The 23,337-nt window shown below is 40.0% G+C and overlaps 1 protein-coding gene across 3 annotated transcripts; it reads right to left on the bottom strand.

The window, feature by feature from the left end:
* Positions 1 to 5: 5 nt before the first annotated feature.
* Positions 6 to 18,095, bottom strand: LOC111218160 (glycerol kinase-like). Of its 3 annotated transcripts, none has more exons than XM_022740295.1 (20): positions 17,865 to 18,095; positions 14,479 to 14,552; positions 13,474 to 13,580; positions 13,201 to 13,278; positions 10,703 to 10,782; positions 10,253 to 10,390; positions 10,053 to 10,162; positions 9,570 to 9,636; positions 7,571 to 7,606; positions 7,032 to 7,099; positions 6,229 to 6,271; positions 6,040 to 6,120; positions 5,831 to 5,909; positions 5,563 to 5,659; positions 5,241 to 5,325; positions 5,002 to 5,122; positions 4,148 to 4,291; positions 3,110 to 3,196; positions 2,884 to 2,958; positions 6 to 1,197 (listed from the first exon to the last, which is right to left on the bottom strand). In XM_022740295.1, exons 1-19 carry the CDS (start codon positions 17,916 to 17,918, stop codon positions 2,885 to 2,887), a joined length of 1,623 nt encoding a protein of 540 aa, XP_022596016.1. In that variant the 5' UTR covers positions 17,919 to 18,095; the 3' UTR covers positions 6 to 1,197; position 2,884. The 3 variants fall into 3 exon arrangements, with proteins under 3 accessions (XP_022596016.1, XP_022596018.1, XP_022596017.1); XM_022740297.1 differs by lacking the exon at positions 17,865 to 18,095 and adding an exon at positions 15,046 to 15,131; XM_022740296.1 differs by lacking the exon at positions 2,884 to 2,958.
* Positions 18,096 to 23,337: the final 5,242 nt, after the last annotated feature.

The following is a 23,337-nucleotide window of genomic DNA, read 5'->3' as shown; positions in this document are numbered from 1 at the left end:
TGTGAGGTGCTGATGTACTAATTTTTATTATGTAAGTCAGGTATTCATCACATTTATGACGATATCTATACATTCTCTGAACTCCTGTTATTCATCTTCTAAAGCAAATTACAAAGAAAAGCAGCAGGTATACCAACAGATCTGAGAAAATTATGTACATTACAAAGTAAAACGCATCCTTTTTAAGTCAAGTGAATCCAGTAACCAGATGTTTGAGTTTGATTCTGAAGTAAAGTGAGCTCCAGATGTGTGCCACAGCTTGGATCTAAAAAGGTGTTTAAAATGAATATAAAATTGTTGAGTACATATAGAATCAGAATGTGTTGCATTGACTTATCTTTGTATGCGTGGACTGATGTGATTGTGGTTCCTCCCACAGTTTCAGCACTGACCTCAGCAGTAACATGTTTTAAAAAAAAATCCCTTCATAAAAACATCAGGTTAAAAAGACTTTTCCCTTTTAAAAAGAAACCTGCATGGCTCCCATGATCATACTCTCCATACACAGGATAAATTATAAAGTGCTGTTGGGAGCCTGCAAAGTGTCAGCTTGATGTTCAAATTCATTTAGTCAAAACATTTTCCCCTCATTCTAAAATAAAAAGTTGAGGCTCACTGTAGAAATCCAGAATACATGATTATATTTTACTCTTTTCATCCATCTTTAGTTCCTCTGAGAACAAACCTCGCTTTAAAAAAGGGACATAAGCTGAGCACTAACCTTAGTGCCACTCCACATGTGTAACATCTGTTCAGTATTTCCTGGATCTCGTACATCCCAAAGTTTAGAAGAAAAGTACAAACAAATCAACACTATGTAGAGGTAATGAGGTACAATAGTGCAACTTCAGACTATCAACACCTGATTTCCCCTTAACAGTTTGAAGGCAAATTCAGTTTCTACAGGATGGTTTAAGAACACTTTCACTTTTTTTTCAGAAAAGGAAGAAGAAAAAAAAAATCCATCAAACATGGTTCCCTTGTTGCTTCAAAAAGCTCCACAGGTCACTTGAGGGTGATGATTCAACTGTTGATATCACAGCCATGATACTACTGCTACAAGGCTACATCACTCAAGATGACTGCACATCCCATCATGCAGCAGCAGACAAGTTCTGTATTCACTGTGAGCACATTTCCTCTTCCAGTCTTGTTCCCATGACGATCTTGTACCGCAGGTTTGTTACTGCTGCTCATCTGTGGTAAAAAAGAGAGATCATTCTTAGATCACAAAACGGAGTGACAGGTAGGCAGACTGTTTTATCTGGTTGAACAAAGTCTGGAGGCAAGGTAGTTAGATCCAAAAGATGGGTTGAAACAGCTTGTAACCAAACATGTAAACTCACTGAGGCTGTTGCTCTGTTACTTAGGATCTGACTTGTAAGCTGCTGTTCCCCTTGCAGGGGTTTAAAGTGCAGCTGTGAGCTAAACTGGACCTGATGTCTTCATAGATACAAGCAACCGCAGCTAACCTGCAGCTAAACCAGATGCATCATGAACTTCAGAGAAACATCAAAATCTGTAACTGTCTGAGCCTCATTTTTAAATTTTACATTTTTCTGTTTATGTTTAATGACTAAACATTTAAATGACACTGACCTACAGACAACATCTTAGACACGACTTTCTTTTACTTGGAGGCTACAGTAATGTTATCTTTACCTCTATCTCTGATCCATGTAAATATAAAAAGAAATAAACGATCCTGAGATGAACTATCAAACAAAATACTATTTTATCCTAAATTCCATCTCCTTTTCATAGTAGCAGCAATCAACAGGCTTTAATATTTTAGTTTATATTACATCCTCTTCCGTGACACTGGTTGTGCCGTCGTCTCCTCCTGCATCGATTATTGCAGTTCATTATTTAAATAATTATGGGCTGTAGCAGCAAACACTACATGCAGAGAACATATCTGTAACTCTTTGTTAAGTTCACTTTAAGATGCTTCAAATTTAGTTTGAATCTGTGATCTTTGAACACATTTTTCTGCACCAAGGCTTCTAGCAAGTTCAAGCAACCAAACACTGAAGTTCAGCACTTTTTATGTCCAAACTGGTTGGTTGGTTGGATCTTTCTCATGTTAGCTGCATTTTGGATGCATTTAACATTTGAACTGACTTATTGCTGCTTGTACAATATTGTATTCTGACACAATAAAGATCAGAGTAATACAGACCTGTAAACCTCTCTTTAATCTTTCTTCTGTAGTAGAGTTAAGTCTCAGATACAGTGAGCTCTAGTGGTGTTTAAATGACTTCTACAGGACACAGAAACTGGGTTTCTGAGATAGTTACCACTTGATTTTAATCCAGGTTTAAACTCGTCTTAAACTGCAGCTACTCTAATGACAGAGCAACAGTCTCCACCGTCAGCAGGAGGAAAGTGGGAAAAGTGATAAATACAGTAACATGCAAACCCATACAACATAAACAACAGGGCTGAACTGATACAGAGTTGATTCATTTGATGATAATCTCATCCACAGCTGATCTGATGAACTACATTAATAATTTATGGATTTTTTTTTTTTTTTTTTACATTTACTGAATTTTTCAATTAGTATTTTAAGTAATTTAGTTCTTTCAAAGACAGAATTATTCACCTTTAAAAAGGTAAGTTGGATATTTTTTCCTCTTAAAGAAGGTGCTTATCCTAAAAGACCCTCATTCATCCGTGTGCACTGATGGAGCGACTGTTTTCAGAGGCTAAAATATCTCCATCACTTATGAAAACTCTGTCAGTCAAACCCTTCCACACACTGTGTTAGTGATGCCTAGAAATGTGACCATGCCACAGTCAACCCCGTCACAATACAAAGAAGTTAGTATCGCAGCACTTCAAAAGTTCACACATGGCATGCAGCAGTAAATGTCGGACCTTATGGGTCCACTCTGGTGGGGGGAGGGGTGGGAGGAACCCCCCAGGGGGCACCATTAATCTTCTTTCCTAAACCTGTCAGTAAATGAGAGAGAGAGCATCCGAGATGGATCACAGTCACAAACAAGTCACAGATATGTCACTGATGAAACAGGAAGCAGCTGGAATAACAGCTGGAGTAACTTCTGATTTCAGTGTCTCAGTTAAGAAACCAACATTGACGTACCGTTGGAATTGCAACAGGGCTCTGACGTCTCCCAGTTCATGGCTTTCTGAACGGCCTTCTTCCATCTAGCGAAGCGGAACTCACTCTCTGTGATGAAGACACACACAAACAGGTTCAGGTGATCTGCTGTTGTAACAGTCATGTCCACTAGATGGCAGCAAATCAAACCGAGGTAAGTAGAGTAGTCAGTAGAGAAACTGAGACGCTTCAGTTCCGATTATTTCCTGTATCTGTGTGACGTGGGGTTCTCCACCTCCCCGCCCCTTTAGGAGACCAGCAGCAGGTCTGAGTGGATTCATTCATATGGGCGAAGTGAACAAGATCACAGATTGTCACCAATTCTTTCGCTCCATAGTCACCAAAATAAATATTGGACCCAGTTCTCACAAGCGTCACGTCTTCAAAACATTCTGACGTCAAAATGACATTTTTCAGATCAACAGATCAGGAGAAAATTAACTTTATTGGAGACCTGCCTCTGTCTCAGCACTTGAATTTGACTTACTTATATTTTAAACCATGGATTAAACTTTAAACCTTAAACAAAACTTCTTTCATTGCTTAACAATTGATAAAACAGATTATTAGCCTATTACACTGACATGACTTTGTCCTAGGCTGATCAGATGTCGTTAGTAGATAAAAAACAGCGGCAAAAAAGGCGCAAATTTGTACTGTATCCGTGTTGTATCATCTGTTGTTGTGGTTTCCTTTGGCGGGGACAAGTAATCCATCAGTTAGTGTTAAAAATGCCCGAGCTTTGTGCAGCAACAGGCTGTAATAACAAGAAAAACAGATCTGTCTTTTCTTTCCCAAAGGATGCAAAGAGGTAAGTCTAGACAGGGATAGATTTTAATATCAGCTACTGTCACATTTCGTGCCAGTTGCCTTGGCTTGAGGGAGGGGCTGGGGGAGAACGCCCACTTAGGAGACCAGAACTGTGTCCCATTTCATGCCACTGACGCTGCCTGTAGTGCGGTATCTTCTGTTAGAGGATCTTTGGTTAGACAGTGTGTGTTTTCTGTCTGGTTCTCTTACCGTCACAGTTGATCTGAGGTTCATATTTCTCAGAGGTAACATGTGGGAGGTAACCAGGACTCAAGCTCCACACTTCCACCCCCTCTGCTGCCCCTGCTGCCATGGCTGCACCCAGAGCTGTGGTCTCTGACATGCTGGGTCGCACTACAATGACATGAGACGGAGGCACACACGCAGAAACACATTAAAATTTTAAATTGGAAACAAAACCTCTTAACAACCGAGTCCCTCTCCTTAAAATTCAAAATGTCAAAGTGAACATTTAATCATTTCATTTACTGAAATGTAAAAATGTTTTATGCAGCAGATAAGGGAAACTGTTCCAGATCTAACTGGCCTGGATTCATCTTCCACTTAAACACCTATGATTTGTAAAGTATTCTAATAAACAGAATGCAGCAGTTGTAACTGGTGTCTGCAAATATGGATAAATGTGGACCTTGTTTAGATGTAATGTTCAGGGGTACACAGGTAAGTACACACATGTAAATTTGCGCTCCTCTTACCCCGTTTCTGTGTGTGTGTGTTTAAATGGGACAAAAGTCAGGGAAGGTATAAAGTCCATGTTCAGACTCATGTCAGTGCATACTGACAAAACAGATTTCAAAACTTCATAGTTGTTTGCGCAACAAGACAACTTTTGTGAAGCTGTTTGCTTCACTTGTGACCTTGACACAGATACAATGAAAAGCAAAGTGTTTATTTATGTATATTCTTTTCTGTGCTTCAAGCCTGTATCTTGGAATAAATGACAGAAGATGAAAATCATTGATTAATACATGTGTATATATTATATGTCCATGTCTCAGTGTATGAGGACATGTGTGGGACATGTCTTCTCAGAGTCCTCTTACCTACGGGGATGCAGAGGATGTCGGCTTGCAGCTGCATCATTAATCTGTTGGACGTCATGCCTCCGTCCACCTGCAGCTGCGTCAGAGGGACGCCGCTGTCCAGGTTCATCGCATCCAGGATCTGACAAACACGTACGTAGCGGTCACTTCAACACAAACTGATAACAGACAATACCATCACGCCAGCCTCAAGGCAAGAAGAGAGATCATATGTAAAGCAGAGAGGAGATGGTGCTCACCTCTCTGGTCTGAAAACAGACGGCCTCCAGAGCAGCAAAAGCCAAGTGGTTCCTGTTAGTGAACTGAGTGAGACCACAGATGATGCTGGAAACACAGAGAAAGTAAATTCATTTTATTATACTAACTTCAATACTGTCATAACAGCGCGGTCAGTTAATAAGTGTTTTCATGCTTTCACTTCACTGACACGTCTTTGAGCAAGAAACTAAGAATCTATACAAGAAAAGAGACATCCTGGAATCAAGCGAGTCTCTTTTTCTCCTTGATTCAGGGTTAAATAATAGTTGATAGTTCAGATGTTTTAACAGCTGATGCTCTCACCCTCTTGCACTAGGCTCCCAGTAGGGGGCATAGAGTCCAGAGAAAGCCGGCACAAAGTAACATCCGTACGACGTCCCTGCTGCAGCTGCTAGTATCTCTGGAATGAGAGGATGATGAAGGACAGAGGAAGAGTTGAAGACAAATGTATTTTCTCTACATTATAAACATCACAACGTCTTTAAGATTTTACAGAAACGTGACTTCATTTGGTTAATCAGTAAGTCCTGAATTTCACATTAGAGCAGGTGAGATGCTGCGGTGTAAATACCGATCTCTGAGGAGGACTGCACAATGCCCATGTTGTCCTTCAGCCACCGTACCACTGCCCCTGCGATGGCCACTGAGCCCTGAGGAAGAAAAACATCAGACCCAGGTCACAACAAAGAACCGGGATGAATCACAAACTAGGGCGCACACACAAAGGAGGACTGAACTGCAATGTGGAGCAACGTCTCAGAGAAGAAACGTCTCACACACCTCCAGTGCGTAGCGGGCAGGCTCGTCTTTTCCTAGCTTGTATGCCACTGTGGTCAGCAGGCCATGGTCAGACATAACAGGCTAACACAGAGGAAAGAGCATTACACACAAGTAACAACACAACAGAGGACATGATTGATTTTACAATGTTAATCCTGTGCAGTATTATTCTTGAGCTCAATATCCCACCTTGGTCCCTGTGTTTCTGAGCAGGAAGCAGCCAGTGCCATACCTTCACATGACAAGAACAGACAAAGATTAGAGACCAATGAGTGAATAATTGATGACAAATATTTAACTCTCATTTTCCCATTTTCCACAAAGCTAACAGCTTCTATCTTCATTCTCCAAACCTCCCCTGTCTGTACGACGGGGATTTAATCACGTTTCTCACTAATTTTGACAACTTCAATATTTCTCAGTAACTCTGATGTTGCTGCAGCTCTCTGGACAGACTGTGTTCAGTGAGCGATGGGAGAGCAGCAGCATGTTCAGACCACCAATCCACAGCCACACAGAGACATACATGAATGTGTGTGTGGTTTACAGGAAGCAGAGTACAGAGAGGGCTTTACTCTTGTAAAGCAGAGAGTTTACTAGAGTGAATTTGTTCCAGTGTCTTGAAATCAGAGGCAGATTTAGATGCACGTTAATGAGATGACCTCAGCTTGAAAAAGCAAAACAGCTAATTAAGCTAGTAAGACTCGGTTTAGTGCATTATGATGTGCATGCAAAATAACACATGATGTTATCTAACAACATCTTGCAGCTCTTCCAGCAGGATTCAGCTTACTTCCAGAGGAAGTACTTGGCAACACTGATCAAACTGCCTTTAATGTTATGTAATGCTGGAACTCCAGCTGCTCTGGCCAGGTGCCATCTTGTATCCATTCAACCACTTAAACAGCACAAAAAAGTGTCAGAACTACTATAGCCTGTAGCTGTAGCGTTCACTGCAGCAGGAAGTGGACTGAAGAAAATGGCAGACTTACGTGTTTTTGGCCTGACCCTCTGTGAAGCACATCTGACCAACCAGAGCAGCCGACTGGTCGCCGAGACACTGAAAGACATGAGGTCACTGTTAGAGGGCTGAATGTTTTGACTGTCCATGTATGCATTTACTATATTAGTTGGTCCCGTCACTGACATAATACATAGACCCTTTACCCTGAAACTTAACCATCACAACTGAATGTCTAACCCAAACCCTAAAACCAAGTCTTAACCCGCAAACAGCCATTTAAACTTGTGGGGTCCAGCATTTTGGTCCCCACAAAGCTGTTGGGCCCCTGTTTTTTTGGCCCCACAATTATAGGAAAACAGGCTGACATATGCACCAACACAATCTCTGTCATAGGGTAATATCAATCAAGCTGAAGTATTGGTGGTGGAGCTGTAGTGGAAAATGTGTCGCTCTGAAAGGTCTGGAGGAAAGCCACATATAAACTTAAGCCTAGCAGCAGCCTCAGCACTAAACAAAGACAGATGTCCCTATTCCAATAAAGTTACATAACATTCAAAAAGCCCTTACCCCAGAGATCGGGACTCCTGCTAGAGAGCTTGATTTCTGGTTAGAGGACAGAAACAGACATGTTTAGATTCTGGATGAACGACTGCAGGATAACACTGACTCAACTCACCAAACACACAACTAGAGTAAACAAGTGTGTTTACATCTAAAACATTTGAATCAAGCAAGGTGTTAAATATCACAGTTGGCTAATGAGAGGCCTCAACAGGACATGTGACTGTTGGGTTCTAGGCAAATACCTGTTTGTAGCCAAGTTTTCAATAATCATTCCATTATCAATGCAAATGTCAAACATGATGGGCGAGGACTTCCAGTGAATAAACAGGAAAAGATCATCAAAGTGAGGGCAGGGATTTTTATGACCTAATGGGAAACTGATTATGTTACTAAGTGTGTCACGAGGTGCACACAGGTTATGATGTGAATGTTATCACCTGAACAGCTGCAACATCTTCACACATCATCAGTTAAACACTGAACAACTCTGCTGAAAGCACTGTTTGTTTACATGTGTCTATATTTGATTGAATTTGACAGTTTCAGCTCTTCCACTAAAATGTGCTGTTACAAACATTAAGATAATACTGCACAGTGAAGCAAGAGTAGTAACATCTAAAGAACTTTTATCCTCTCATACTCTCATTTACTCAGGTATAAAAAGGGTACCATTAAAAGATACAGTAGATATGGAGGATGTGAGTGGAGGCTTCCTAATAGTGAATAACAAATTATATATTCTGAGACAAGACAAAAATAAATCTGAGCCATTACATGAGGAAAATAAACAAAGCTGCCGTGTTGCTGACCTCTGGACCGCAGGGTAAAGTGCATGGTGCATAAAAAAAGTTTAATACCAAATAACAAGAGATAAGATATGAGCATAAACAAACAAAGACACGTGATAAAAGAACCTATGGACTCCTAAAATGGTATTTCATAATACAGTTAGGTGGGTTATAGGCTCATCTATCAGTACAGCATCTGTATCTGTTCTCTTATCACACCATCTGCCGGGTTAACAGGGAATCTTATCAGGTCATGTATCAGGGTGAGACCACAGTTTACATAATCTTAACTGTGAGCCGTTTTCACATATGGGCCGATGGATCTGGACCTGATTCTCTAGACACTGTTCTGAGTTGCCCTTTCACACATGCAGCACACGGCTGCTGGAAATACTCCATTCACTTTGCAGGAGAAATGGTACAAAGTCATCAACTTGCCAACACATTCACTGTCAATTCTCTGGACAATGACTGCCTCTATTCACTTATAGGCTCAGTTGGACACGATACAGACTTTTTGCGAGGAGCTCTTATGGCTAATAACTAGAAAAGTTCAGGGTTGCAATGAATCTGTGAAAGCAGCTATAATGATCCAGTATTACCAAACAATGCAATGCATGCTCAATAAAAATTTTAACATATCTATGCAGCATGTGGAATAATAGTAAATCACAAATATGTTATATTATGCAACATCAATGCATTAAGCTTGCGCATAAAACTGTGTTGTATTCATCTTTAAAAAAAAACAAACAAAAAAACAAACAGCCCATTGCCGTCTTGGCTTTTTACACACTTTCTCATTCTTCATAGATCGTGATTTTTTAAAATCCTCTTAATGAGACTGTCTTCCAGTTTAAACATACTTCTTTTACCCTGTTCAAAAGGACTGACATTTTCACTGGAAATCCTTTGCTATCTCACCATCTTTAATCACTACATTAACTGTTATTCTGATGACTTACACCTTGCATCTTATCAACTTATATGGCCATTACAGTGATTATGATATTTCAGGAGACCATTCACTAGAATATTTTATGACTATATAGTTAGCCTGAGTTTAGAGTTACGGCTCTTGAATGAGCTGAAAGAGACATGTAGGTCAGGTCCATCTCAAAACACAAACAGTATCACAGGAACACAGAACAGACACATGTACATATGAAAACATGCACATATACAAAGACAAAACTCTGTTTATCAGATCTTACCATCCAGCCGTATATCTCAGAGGAGCTTTTTACTTTGGGGAGGATTTCCATGGGGACGTCAAAGTACCTAAAAGCACAGCAATCAGACATAACGCAGAGGTTATACTGTACAAAAAACACAAGTGACTCTTCTGTGTACATGAATGCAACAATTAGCACTTACAAGACATTAACAGTCTGGAAAGAGTCTTTTAACTGAACTGACACAGTTCAGTACAGACTGTGTTTGGGCAGTGGTTTGAATAAGTAGAATAATTTGGAAATGAAACAGGGACTAATTGAAGGGAGTTTGAGTGTGGATGTACTGTTGCGTCACCATCACTGTAAGCTGAAAGTTAAAGTTACCCTGTGGGGTATTCTTGTGAACCAACGCAGTCAGTATTCCTCACAGAAACTCACTGTGTGTATCCTCAAGGCCTACCAGATGTATTAACTACAGTAGTTCTGATGGTTCATTATGTATTTTTACATGTGTTTGTTTACCTGCACAGTTCAGGATCCCAGTCCATGGTGTGAATGTTGAAGAGCATGGTGCGACTGGCGTTGGACACATCTGTACAGTGGACCCCTCCGTTCCTGCCCCCCGTCAGGCACTGAGGAAAAATAACAATGGACTAGGTGTAGTGGATTCACATGTTGTAAATTAATGGGGTGCACTGTTGCAGGTTTTAAACAGATCTTACCCAGATGATCCAGGAGTCCACTGTGCCGAACATGGCTCGCTCGCTCAGCACTGCCTGTCGCACTTCATCCACATTGTCCAGAAGCCAACGCAGCTTCACCGCACTGAAGTAGGTGCTGATGGGAAGGCCTGTCTTGTGCTGGAGGGATGAGGACAGGAGAAATACAGATGAGAGGGTTTGTTAGGTTGTCCATGAGAACAATGCTCATTTTTACCAAAGAAAAAACTCAACCAGAAGATACACAAACATCAGAAAGTTGACGACTGACACAGTTCGATTTCACTGAACCCTTGTCACAGGATTCCATTTATTGATATATAGATTGTCTACAGTATAGCTGCTTGTGATGTTTGTATTTCTCTTGTAGACACTGCAGCCCGAATCAAAACATCTGAAAGAATTAAAAACAAACAAAAAAAAACAATGAAGGGGTTGTCCATCATCACTCACCTTGAGGTGGTTCTTGTCTCGGCCGGGAGCTTTGTTGATGAGCCGTTCCACCGTTGACTGTGTGCGCAGGTCCAACCAAACTGCAGACCGGGCAGAGAGCATCGGCTTACACATAGAAAATTCTGTACTACTCTGATCCAAAAATAAAGATGTCCGTGTGCAACTGTAAAATATTTCAGCAGACTTTAAAATAAGTATTGTGAATGAAGTCAAAATTGCAATGCAATTTGCTCAGACAATTTCACAAAGCCACTTTATTTACCTCCATTCTTAGAGACCTGAAGCAAATGAAAGAAAAATATCACTAACAATTTCAGTAGGATAGGATATTCACAAGCCCCCAGCTAAGCTCCACTGTTTTGTAGTTCTCCCTGGAGCACAAGGGCCTCTATGTGACTGCAAATTGCTGATAGGAAGGCTGTAGCTGATGTGCTCATGCACCAAACAGCAGCCCAGAGTACCCAGCCTTCGTGGAGTCTCTGGGTGGAGTCCTGGAAATGTTTCCACGTGGGGAGTCTACAGTTGATGATCCTGAAACCTGGAGGGATATAACTGGGTGGAACAGTCTGCCTGATCTGAACCGGAGCGGTATTTTGTTATTGGTCGTCTGTTCTAGTCATGGATTAGCCATAGCGAACACCATGTTCGAGCATAAGGTGGTTAATAAATGTACCTGGTACTAGAACACCTTCCATCCACAAAGATAAATGATTGATCAGATCTGTGGCCATATGTCATGTCATGGACATTTGGGTGAAGAGAGGGGCAGAGCTGTCAACTTATCATGGACCTGGTGTTCAGTTGGATCAGATGGCGTGGAAGGCTGCTGGACACACCTGGGAAACCCAAACATGTACCGAGGGTGAACTCAGCAAGTCAACACATTTTCAGTGGGTGTTTGACTCCACCAAGGTTGTCTCGTATCTGATCCTGTTTGTGATATTCAGGATCTCAAGGCGCAACCAGGGTGAGTAGAGTGTCCAGTTTGGGAACCTCTGAATTGCGTCTTTGCTCTTCGGAGATGATGTGGTGCTGTTGGCTTCATCAGACTTCAGTGTGCACAGGGGCGGTTTGTAGCCGAGTGTAGAACAACCAGTATGAGAGTCAGCACCCCCATTTCTGAGGCCATGGTTCTCTGCGTGAAAATGTGGATTGCCCTCTCTGGGTTCAGCCGGATTTGCCCCAAATGAAAGTATCTGGGGCTCTTGTTCACGAGTGACGGTAAAATAGAGCGCGAGATGCACAGGTGGATTGGTGCGGCGTCAACAATCATGCGGCTGTTGTACCGGACCTTTGTTGTGAAGTGAGAGCTGAGCTTGATCTATGTTCCAACTCTCACCTATGGTCACGAGCTCTGGGTAGTGACCAAACACGAGCGGTTGAAACAAGTTTCCTCCGTACTGTGTCCGGGCTCAGCCTTAGAGACAGGGTGAGGAGCTTGGACATCTGGAATACCCTGCTAAGCTTGATGCTGCTAGTTGGTCTGTTGATCAACTGGTCAGTCCACCACTTCAGTCCAGAATGAATTATCAACAGGATAGTATTTTGCCTCCTGATTTTGGTGATCCCCTGACCTTTCCTCTAGTACCACCATGAGTTTGACATTTGTGGTTCAGAGTTAATTGTCTTGACAAATCTTGGATGGATTTAGGGCTGTCAAGATTATTTTCATTATGGATTAATCTGTTGGTTATTTTTTCAATTAATCTATTAATCACAGTGCACAATGTCAATCACATTTTCCCAAGGTGACATCTTCAAATGTCTTCTTTTGTCCAACCAACAGTCGAAAACCCAAAGTTCAGTTTTCAAATCGGAGAAGCTGAAATATTTGACAGTTTAAGCCAAATATTTGTCAATCCTTAGAAGCAAAACAGACGTTGCACCAATTTCGCTTAGATTGTCTCAATATCCTACAATACAATACTATTTCATCATAGTAATTATGATGATTTCAAAGTCACATTTTTTAAAACACATGGTGGCTTTAAAGTAGATAACTGGATATTTTTACCTGTTAAAGAATTGCTGTGACCACTAAAAGGCTTACAACCCTCCCCCAACACATTCCATCCAAATAGCAGTCTGAACTGCTTACAGACAAACTAGCCTATCAAGCTAAAACTAAAGGCCTGGGGCGTATGAATGAAAGCCTGTCTTTGCCAGTAATATTAGAACACAAGGCGTGAGTGGGTGGTGACAGCATGTGCTCGGCTCCCACACTGACTCACAGTCACATGGGGTGGTAGGTGGTGGGACAGGGACAGATATGACACAGGACACTAAAATCTGATGCAACCAAGTCATGCGCTGTGCTGTTTCCCAGATGACATAATCTTACTGGCTTCGTTAAAGATGTCAGGAAGAGGTGTGTGTGTCTGATACAAGTTTGTAAATGAAGACATGTGATGTACTTCATTACAAAGTGTGTCTGAAGGCTCTTAACTGTAACTATTTAGGCAGTGATACTTTGTCATTCGGATGTCTAATAGACGTACCAATGGCATTGTAGAGTGGCTCTCCGGTCTCTTTGTCCCACACCAGGGTTGTCTCTCTCTGATTGGTCACTCCCACCGCTGAGAAAACAAACAACAACATAACATAAATGTCAATAAAACCCCCACTCCCACCTATTCATCTCTGTTAGGTGCGGTTAACAGTTGGTTTTAGCTTCCTCATCCAGCTACAGGCGTGGGTGTGGTCAACACACATCCACCCCCAGTTAGGGCACTCAGTCCTGGGTATCAGCGTGTGTATGAGCAGTGTCCCACCTTTTATGTTGGAGACGTCAATGTTAAGTTGACACAGTTTCTCACAAGTCCTCTCCATGCACTCATACACAGACTGCATTATCTCCTTGGGGTCTTCCTCCACCCACCTGATTGAAAAACACATACAGGAATATAAACACACAAAACCCCTCATGTGTGCACAGACACAAACACATTTCAGTTTTGTACTTGGTCCAGAAGATGTAAACAAAATGATCTACATACAGTGTGTTTGTTGATATCTTTTCTCTACACATCACAAGGCTATGCTGTATTAGTGAAATGTCTGTGGAGGAAACTGTTGATAGTTCTAATCTTTCTGAGAATGTAAGTTAGGTAGAGTAAATTTAACAGCAGCTCCTGTGGATGATTTGTCAAAGGCTAAATGATCACTCTGCTCTTCAGGATATGTGCACAGAGACAAAAACATTCAAGGTTTACACCTAGTTATGGTTTCTATAGCAAAACAGAAAACAACAGTAAAAGAATGCATGGACCTTGGATTTGCTCATTTGTAAGTTGCTTCATTTACAACCAATATGTGTGATTTACAGAGTGTTTCTGACCTAAACAACAACAGGTTGCACCAAATGCTGTACAGCATATGGCCTCTGGTACTTTGTACAGGGTGTTCATCAAACACACTTTAAATGGAGTAGACAGCAACATCTGAATATGTACCAATCAAACCAGCTTTCGAGGGTACAATAAAATAAGAGCTGGACCTTAGACTCAGTTATATTACACTTCAAAAAAAAGATTAACCCAGTAAACATGAGGAAGCAACTGTAATCTGTAGTATGGATTTGAACCTCAATTTTTTTTTAATATTTCTCTGTGTACAGTTTATTTTCTGCCCTTTTCAAAGCTTTACGTGAGAGCTAAAATATTGAATCTCAAAATAAGCAAGTAAGCATCCATCTACACTATATACAAGGAGAATCTGGTATCTTAGCAGCCCAGCATCTAAAAATATTGTATCATAATAAAGGTCCAGGAACTCACCCCTCCTTGGGGAAACTCTGGTTGATTTCTACTTGATGGTGACTGATCAGTTTGGCTGTTTTTGCATTGAACACCTGTGGAGAAACAGAGTTCATAAGAGGCCAAGATTAGAAATAAGAAGAGATACACAGCAAGGAAAGTGGCAGAACATGGATTTATCTTTGTAAGACAAAATAGAATTTGGCACAACACTAGAGTGGAGTGATGAGGGGATGATTTATTTTTCCAGTGCTATCTTGTGACACAGACATAGGGTGGAAAGATGGCCATCAGCTCTGGCTGGACTTCATCCAGTACCCAGCAGGAACATCACCCTTGGGTGCTGCCAGGGATAGTAGAAATACACAGTGGCTATCTATTACAGAGCAGTAAGGAATTAACATGCAGTAGCATATTCGTCATAACCTTCAAATCAGACAGAAGTCAGCATTTCTTCTGATTAAGTAACAGGATGAACCTCTCTGTAGCACTACCCTCCTGTCTACACAGTACAGGCCTACAATTCAGATACAGACAATCATTTCAACACAGCATATACTGCACTAGGAAAAACAAGGAAGCAGTAACCTTGAGGAACACATGACCCACAAGCAGTCTTCAACCACACTGCAACTTTTAACTCTTTATGATTCTCTTAAAAAGCCAGCTTGGAAGGCTGATCAGACATGGACATACGCAGGCCACACACTGACACTAACAGAAGAGAGGTAACATTCAGTTGAAGTTACGCAGTTGCACAAGATACAGGATCCTCCCCACACCTTCATGAGGACAGACCGTATGACCAGTTAAAGTGTAACCTCTGACGCTGTTTTAGTTCAAAACTACACCACAAACATCCGAAGTCTATTTCAAGTTTTGTTACTCACTCACGCTGTGTGGAGCAGCCTGTTGCTTATGGTACTCAAACTACATTCTGAAAAACTGCTTTCTCCTTCCAAATGAAATGACAGTTTCTCAACATCACCCATAGACCTCATTCAAACAGTTTCCCTGTCAAACCATCTCAGTTTTGGCACAGAAAGCAGCTTATCTCCACACATCAGCAAAAGACAGGAAAACTATCTGAATAGTCAGTGTGTTGAAAGTAGGCAAAAAATGTTATTCTGACTTCCACCGTCTCAGATCAGATACTTCATTGCTCATGTGAAGTGACAAATCAAATACAAAGAACCACAGTTTACTGACGTCACATTACAGGATTGCTCAAAAAGATTACAAAATTTAAACAATTCAGCATGCAGACGTGACTGACAGTAGGTGTGTGTAAGTGTGTGAGCATGGACAGGAAGTGGACACAATAAACTTCAAATGTATGGGGAGATGAAATAAAGACTAATTCAGTTATCCTGAAACAAATATGACCTGAGCCTGTGACAAATGTCAGGGGTTAACTCACTGTTGTAAGTTTTTAATCATCACAGTTGGTGGTGTCACTGTATTTAGACTGCATAGGTTAGCTAAAAGTCAAGATCATCTTTCTGACACTATCATATATTTTTTTAAATATTAGGGACGGTTTATGAAATTGCAGGTAATTTGTTGCAAAACAGATTGGAGGAGCTTCAGTTATGTTGAGCATTTATTTTAACACTGATAGGTGCTTAATCATCATCATCATCGTCATCTATGACAAAAGACACATTCATTTTTCATAGCATGGGCGGAGTTGTAAAGAAGCTCAAACACAGCTTTCTTAGGTTAAAGTTTAACTTCTGGTCAGAATCTAATCTGTGCTTGACCTACGTGTCAGCAGATGAACTTTCAGCCAGGGGCCCCACAAACAGTCCCTTTGGAAAGAGCTGGTCTCTAATTAAGAAAACATCCAGAGCAAAGTGATGGCACCTAGGTGCTGCGAACATCCATACTTTCTGACCACGTACCTTCAAAGTATTTTAAGCATGATGAAAAAGATGGAGGTGAAGATGGAAAATGCACCTTTGAGCATTTCTCAGTGGATCAAGGTTGGTTGGTTACAAACATTACTGATGTAAACAAATCTGGGATATAAACAGCTTATATTTTGTTGAAAAGCTGATATATTTCACAATAACCTTTAACCAGATCCACTGAGGTGTCTAAAACCCTTTCTGTCTGTTTTGTGCCAAGACTCTTCCAGCTGACCTACTTGAGGACTTTATTCGCAACGGACCACTGAACAGGATTCATTTTGTTCAGCAGCAAAAATAAACAGAAAAATCTGATGCGTTTCCTCGCAGCGCAAAGATAACCTTTAAAGTCATGTTTTTAGCATGAACACATATAAGAGAGAATGTACGTAGAGAAGGACTGAGATGATATTATGGAAATGAGGCTCTTTGCTGGTGAATAGTATGACATAGACAAAACAATGGAGAATTTCACAAGGCTGCAGCCTGCACTTAAGTTAATTTGCTTTAAAGTGGCTTTAATGAGGCTTTGTTGTCTTTTTTTTTAGCTATCATCCGATATGACTGTGCACAAGACAAAAAAAATTGATTGGCATTTCAATAATCATTTCAGTGTTTGTAAACAATACCCATGTGATCAACATTTCAACACCACTGCAAATCACTTCATCACCACTGCAATGCATTGTTATAATGTTTACTTATATTGTAACATAGTGAGTTGCTGTGACAGGGGAGTCAATTTGTCTAGAATAAACTGCAGTGTACAGTTGTACTGTCGACCTCATTGTCTATATTGCCAGCAAAACAATAATTTCATGAAATAAACCAAGTAAATGTTAATGTAAATAAACGTAAATACTTTAATCTGTGTTTAATTGAATCAGTTTTATATTATTTGTATAATCTTTGAGCAAATGACTATACAATTCAGTTTTTTGTTTGACAATTAGCTGAAAAAGGCAATTTTATTATTATATTTTATCATGTAATGTCTAGATTTCATTATCAATATACACGTTTTGGTGATGTAAAATTAGGAGAATAGAATTTGCTACTGAAAATACAGTTAAACCTGACATGGTAAACTTTAACATAAGCTATTCTCATGCAATGTGCTCGTTTACCAGTAGTGGCGCATCCACGGACGAGGTTGAGGTTTTATAACTTAATTCGCTCATGAAATGTCTTTTATTTGTAGTATAAATTAATAAAAGCAAAAGTTGAGGACTAAAACAGAATGACGACACAGCACAGAGATAGTTATTGTCGCTGTGTGTAGCTGTAAGCTAACTAACCGTGCGTTATTTACGTTACCGTAAACTCTAATTTCAACGTCTAAGAAGTGTTTTTTTTCTTAATTTTTTATCAACCATTCGTTAAAATAAAAAAGCACACGTCAAATTAAAGTAAAAAGGTAGACGTTTCCTGAATAAAGACCGCTCGGTCTGTGTGACTTGTACGTTAACGTGTAGTCGACTCCACCAGGTCACTCACCAGAAACCTCGTCGAGCTCGTGCCCTGGTCAATCGCAGCTACCAGCGGATCCATCCTCGTTCCTTCTTATGACGGTTAAAACACTTAGGACAAGACCTTAAACACAATCGGCTGCTGGCTCTGAGGACTATGAGGCTCGCTGGGCTCGCTGGGCTCCCTGGCACGAATGTTTTTTTTTTCCCTTGAATACCAGCCACGATTCCGCGTGAGGGGTAGGACGACAGGGCGAGCAGACCCTCTCGATCAAGTAAAAGGATGTATAGGAACCGGCCCCGACCGACCCAACGATTGGCTGCTCCACAGAAGGCGTCGGCCACACTTCGTCCAATCAGATTTGGGGGCACGTTCTCACAGGAAAAGATCCCGAAGTCGCAGAAACGAGGAAGAAATCCACCCGTGTCTGTGTTTGAACAGTCTCTTCTTATGTTTGTTTGTTTGTTTGTTTGTTTGTTTGTTTGTTTGTTTGTTTGTTTGTCAGCAGGATACATTCATAGATTCACTATCTTCATACAGAAAAAATACTGCTCTTGTAGGCTCATAGTCTAAGTAGTTGAAAGGTATTCAAATCATTTAGACCATTTATACTTTCCAGTTTTTCTGTGGAAAGTCTCTCCTTGACATTTGTGTTAATTAATTTTTTTCTTTTTCCAAATCTTTTATATTGATTTTATACAGTACAAGCCAAAAGTTTGGACACACCTTCTCATTCAATGCGTTTTCTTTATTTTCATGACTATTTACATTGTAGATAATTCCACATGTGTTCATTCATAGTTTTGATGCCTTCAGTGAGAATCTACAATGTAAATAGTCATGAAAATAAAAGAAACACATTGAATGAGAAGGTGTGTCCAAACTTTTGGCCTGTACTGTATATGCAAAAATAGAAGAGAATATATATATAGGCTATAAATGGACAAAAAATGAAAGAAAGAAAAAAGGGAAATCTAGAAAGGTACAGTAACTGTATACTATAATTGTTTTAGAATGCTTCAACATGGTAAAGAGGAGGAAGACACTTAAGTACACTATGTATATGTAGCCTATATACCTGAACATTTCCTCCCTGGTTGACTAAAACATATTAAACTCTCAGGTCCAGACAGTGAAACATTCCATTATGATATATAATATACAAAAAAAGGAGCATTTTTGTCAGAACACAGAAAAGTGTGCAAATGTCAAAGCGACGGAGCAGCAGCTGACACTGTCTCAGGTACATGGGGTTAGGGTTAGGTCTTGCATATTGCTCCCATCCCTCAAGAATGGGTTGCCAAATCTTATGAAAAACATTTTCTTTGGTGACCATATCAAAGTGTTTTGAGGTGAAGCACATTCTTTAGCTCTTTGTCCTACATGTATATATGCAGCCTAGGGCAAAATGAGGCGTTTCTTAATTCATTTTAGTATATAATACGTTTTCAATCAGCTTGAGTAAGTGCATTTAGAGATTTTCTGAGCTCTATAAATCAGTGGTCTTATCTACAAGTATAAAAACTAGAACCAGTCATTTGAAAGCATTTTGCAAAGTAGTTAGTTTCAAGTTAGTTTCTGTGTGAGGCACAGATAAGATAAACCTCAGTCATCTGCTCAATTTGCACAATCTGTGGTGACCTAAACTGCAAAAGGGCACTGTACCAAAATAAGATTATTGATTATTTTAAAAACTACATTCACTGAAACCATTAAATGTATTTATGTAAGAGGGTATGGGTGTAAAACATTTGGGGTTCAATTATCACTATTTATTCATATTTTTTGAAATTTTTGAAATGGGACCTGCATAGTGACACTGAGATCACATATAAAGTCACAGAAGGAATTTTGTATTTGTTCATTCAAATTGTTGCCATTCCTCACCTTAGTATCATTTTGTGTGTTCCCTGTCAACCAGTCACTGAGTGTTACTGAAACTCCTGTTTAGGATTTGAGAAGCAGAAAGCAGATAAAACAAGCTGCTAAGTTTCTGTCAGGAAGGTCAAGTAGAAAGAAATCTACAATACAGCAACTGTATGACTCAGGGTTTTAGGCTTGCAGTCCAAACTGAAACTAAACTCGTGCAGGTTTAGGTTCACTGATTTAAACTCAGCTGTACATTTTATTTTTAATTTTATTTTTATTCCAGAAACCATAGAATAATTCATTTAGGTACTTTGCATCTGTAATTCCTTCTCTTTATGTGAAATATGAATGATGGATAAACTCCATTCAGCAGCTTCATTTTCAGGGTCCTATCATCTATGCTGGCCCATTGTCACACTGTGATGGCTTACTGGGACACATGGGCAGAGCAGTGAATGTTAATGTGAATGTTAGTTAAAACGTGTGATTTTCACAAATACACAGTAACTAAACCAGCCCAGGACCAAAAGATGAGTTCTGCTTTTAGCACCTTCTTCTATATATGTCTCTCTCTCTTTTGTTTTACACACGTTCTATTGTACACACAAATACTTGTGTATACTGTGTCCTGTTATGTCACAGTCATGGTGTTTATTTTGTCTCATATGCACAGATAAATACATCTAAGGCTCCACACACATACTGTACACATGCCGCTGCTCTGTCTGCACACATTCTGACTTAAAAGCACAGGTGAAACTAATTTCATTAACAATGACTGTGAATGTTTCATGTCGTCAGTTACACCTGTGCTTCTCCTGCTTTGCCATGTCTGCTGTGGAAAAGAAAAGGCTCTGTTGGTGCTGCAGCTGTTGCAGCAGCTCCCTCTCTGCGGGCAGGGTGAAGGAGTTTGGAGCCTTCTCTTCTTTCAGTCAGATGCGTCTCCTCTTGTGGTGATAATAAAGGGCCTAAAGCCTAAATATAGTCCAGATCTTTATTTGGCTTTATGAGTTATCTCTGCTGTGGAGGCAGATTGATGATCCTCTCACTGTAAACCTGGACAGCTATATTATCATGGTTGTAAGCCTCGGATGAACTAATGGTTCTGCCCTTTTACTCAAAATGGTGAAACTGGTCGGCTGTTGAACAACTCTTTGAGCCATTTGCTATGCTAATGCCTTTACCCTCACTTGCATTGCTAGCTGGATTTTTTAAGAACTAAACAGCCTAGCTAGCTTTTCATTCAGGCAAGAACTGAAGGCTGGAGCACCAACCCCTGACAGAGGGCCAAACACCCACTTCTCTATTGTCCTCTTGAGACACAAAAGCTCTTCTCAAGCTACTGAAAAAGCTGAAACATCATACTGAAACTTAGTGATTATATATTAAATATCTTGTAATAAATTTCCTCTTTCTAACTTGGAAACTTGGTACTAACAAGAAATTAGGTGAAACTGAAAGGGGCAAACGGGGCAAATGGATGCTGTTTAGAACAGAACTAAATGTAACTGAAAGAGGACGCTAGATAAAGAAGAGTTGCAACTATCTAAAGGAAAACCAAAATGAAAATAAAACCTAACGACTGAAAAAAAGTTTTCCAGGTGTGTGGTCAGTTCTACTTTTAATTCAACAATTAACATAAGATCAACAACTACAGGAGGTAAACTGGCGAGCTGTGGATATTGCTGCGTTTCAATTTTACTGGTAAAATCAAAATGTTCGAGTCAGAAATTTCAACTGGAACATCCCCTGAAATTATGTTCCTGGCTCGGAAATAAGGAAGGAATCTCACTAACCCCAACCTCAAAATCCAAGATGGCTGCTCTGCACATCAACAGAAGTGAAACGTGTGGTTGGTTCAATCGGTCGACATGTTGTTATGGTGTTTGTATGTGCAAAATACCGAACAATGTGTTTTTACCAACTGGTATTGCTAACAATAACAACAAGTAGCACCCACAATTACAAGCTTTCAACTTCCTGTACTAACACGCAGTCAAATCTGGTGTCACGTCATTACCAGCCCTAACTCTGACAGTAACTTCAATGCAACATATTAACCGGGCTGAATGACAGGCTGGCCACGCTTTTATACTCTCTGTCTTAAACTGCATCCGGTTGATTGGTGGACTGGACTGGGTGTAACTCCAATCAGGACTCATCGTACAAGGAAAATGGAGCTGTCTCCTGCAGCTGCAGCCAATCACGCCTCAGGGACCACACATCTGAATTAGTATACACACTGTTTTATGTTTTTATCATTTTCTCTATGATGACAGAGCTGTTGGAGCACTTTGTCCCTACTTTTCCATAAATGGCAGTAAAAGTAAAATGTATTCATAGTGTTATTTTCCATAACCATTTATGGTACAAGATAATTGGTAAAGCTTTCTAAACTTCACATAAATATCAAAGCCAGACCATTAAGGGCTTTAGAAAAACAGCGCGCCCTGCTGGTTTGACAGGTCTCTCACAGGTCAGTGTTGCCTGACAGGTTTTAGAAACCACAGAAATTTGATAGCAGCCATTATTCATTTGTTTGTTTTTTTATTTGTTATAAACTGTTAATTATGTATTGATTATGTATTAATGTGCATAAATTACTAAGAAATAACAGTCAAGTAAAACCAGTATAATGGCAAGTTGTTGTAGTATAATTACTGGGAGTTACTGTAAGATGCTGGGTAATTACAGAGTTAAATTGAAGCAATTGAAGCTATAGCATTAATATCCCTTATTACACTGTGAAATTGGCTGTTGGCAGGTAATACCAAGTCTCATATTTTAACCAACAGCATGTCAACACTTTTGTTGCCCGAAATACAGTAAATGCAGCAGTCAGCTTCCTCCACACAGCCAAGTACTTTCAGTGTAATGAACCTGGTGTATTTGTAAATTCCACACTCTGACCTTCCAATAAGAGTGGTAGCCACTGTAACAGCTGTTCACCTAAAGTGAACGGTAGCTGTGGCAACTGCTGGAAATGTCACTGTAGTAAACCCATAATTAACTTTCCAAGTCTAACATCTCCTGTCACTTTTGTGCTGATGATTCACAGCTTTACCTCACTCTAAAATCTAGGGATTCAAGGACATTTAAGGCTGAATGGCAACTAACTAAACTAAATATGTGCTGTATATATCCTGCCATAATCAGATTAATCACACTGCATTTCTCACACACTTTCCTTATGCATTTCTTGCAGAAAATACACGAAGATTAGTACATTTACTTCATGTGGCAGTTTATCTCAGATAGTAATTAAAGACAGAATTACAGCGTCTTTCACTCTGCAGAAAGTAATAATTCAAAATTATGTAAAGTGAATGAGTCAATGGCAACACCACAAGTGGAGTATACAATCAGTTGTCAGGTCATTAGGTACACCTAGCTAAAACTGTAACTGAGTAAACTGTATTGTTATTCTGATGGTTGTTTGTGTTATTTTGTCCACCCTTTTCTTTTCAATTATACTAACTAGAACACCTCTCAGAATAATGCAATCCAGTTCAACAGCAGCACAAACTACACCCTGTAAAAATACAGCTGACTCAACACCTCTCAGTTTCAGTAAAAACTGAAGATTAAAACCTTCATGAAGGAGGATTTATTGCAGGACTGGTGTATTACA

This window comes from Seriola dumerili, unplaced genomic scaffold (assembly GCF_002260705.1).
Source record: "Seriola dumerili isolate Sdu_G_001 unplaced genomic scaffold, Sdu_1.0 BDQW01000052.1, whole genome shotgun sequence".
Taxonomy (NCBI): domain Eukaryota; kingdom Metazoa; phylum Chordata; class Actinopteri; order Carangiformes; family Carangidae; genus Seriola; species Seriola dumerili.
Note: the sequence above shows the minus strand (reverse complement) of the source record. Positions and strands in the feature narration are given on the sequence as shown.

Excerpts from the sequence above, each read along its gene's own strand:
- LOC111218160 (XM_022740295.1), bottom strand. The coding sequence starts at position 17,918 with ATGGATCCGCTGGTAGCTGCGATTGACCAGGGCACGAGCTCGACGAGG. Across the intron at positions 10,391-10,702 it reads GAGACAAGAACCACCTCAAG|CACAAGACAGGCCTTCCCAT; the intron begins GTGAGTGATGAT and ends TCATCCCTCCAG. Across the intron at positions 7,607-9,569 it reads CTGAGATATACGGCTGGATG|AAATCAAGCTCTCTAGCAGG; the intron begins GTAAGATCTGAT and ends TCCTCTAACCAG.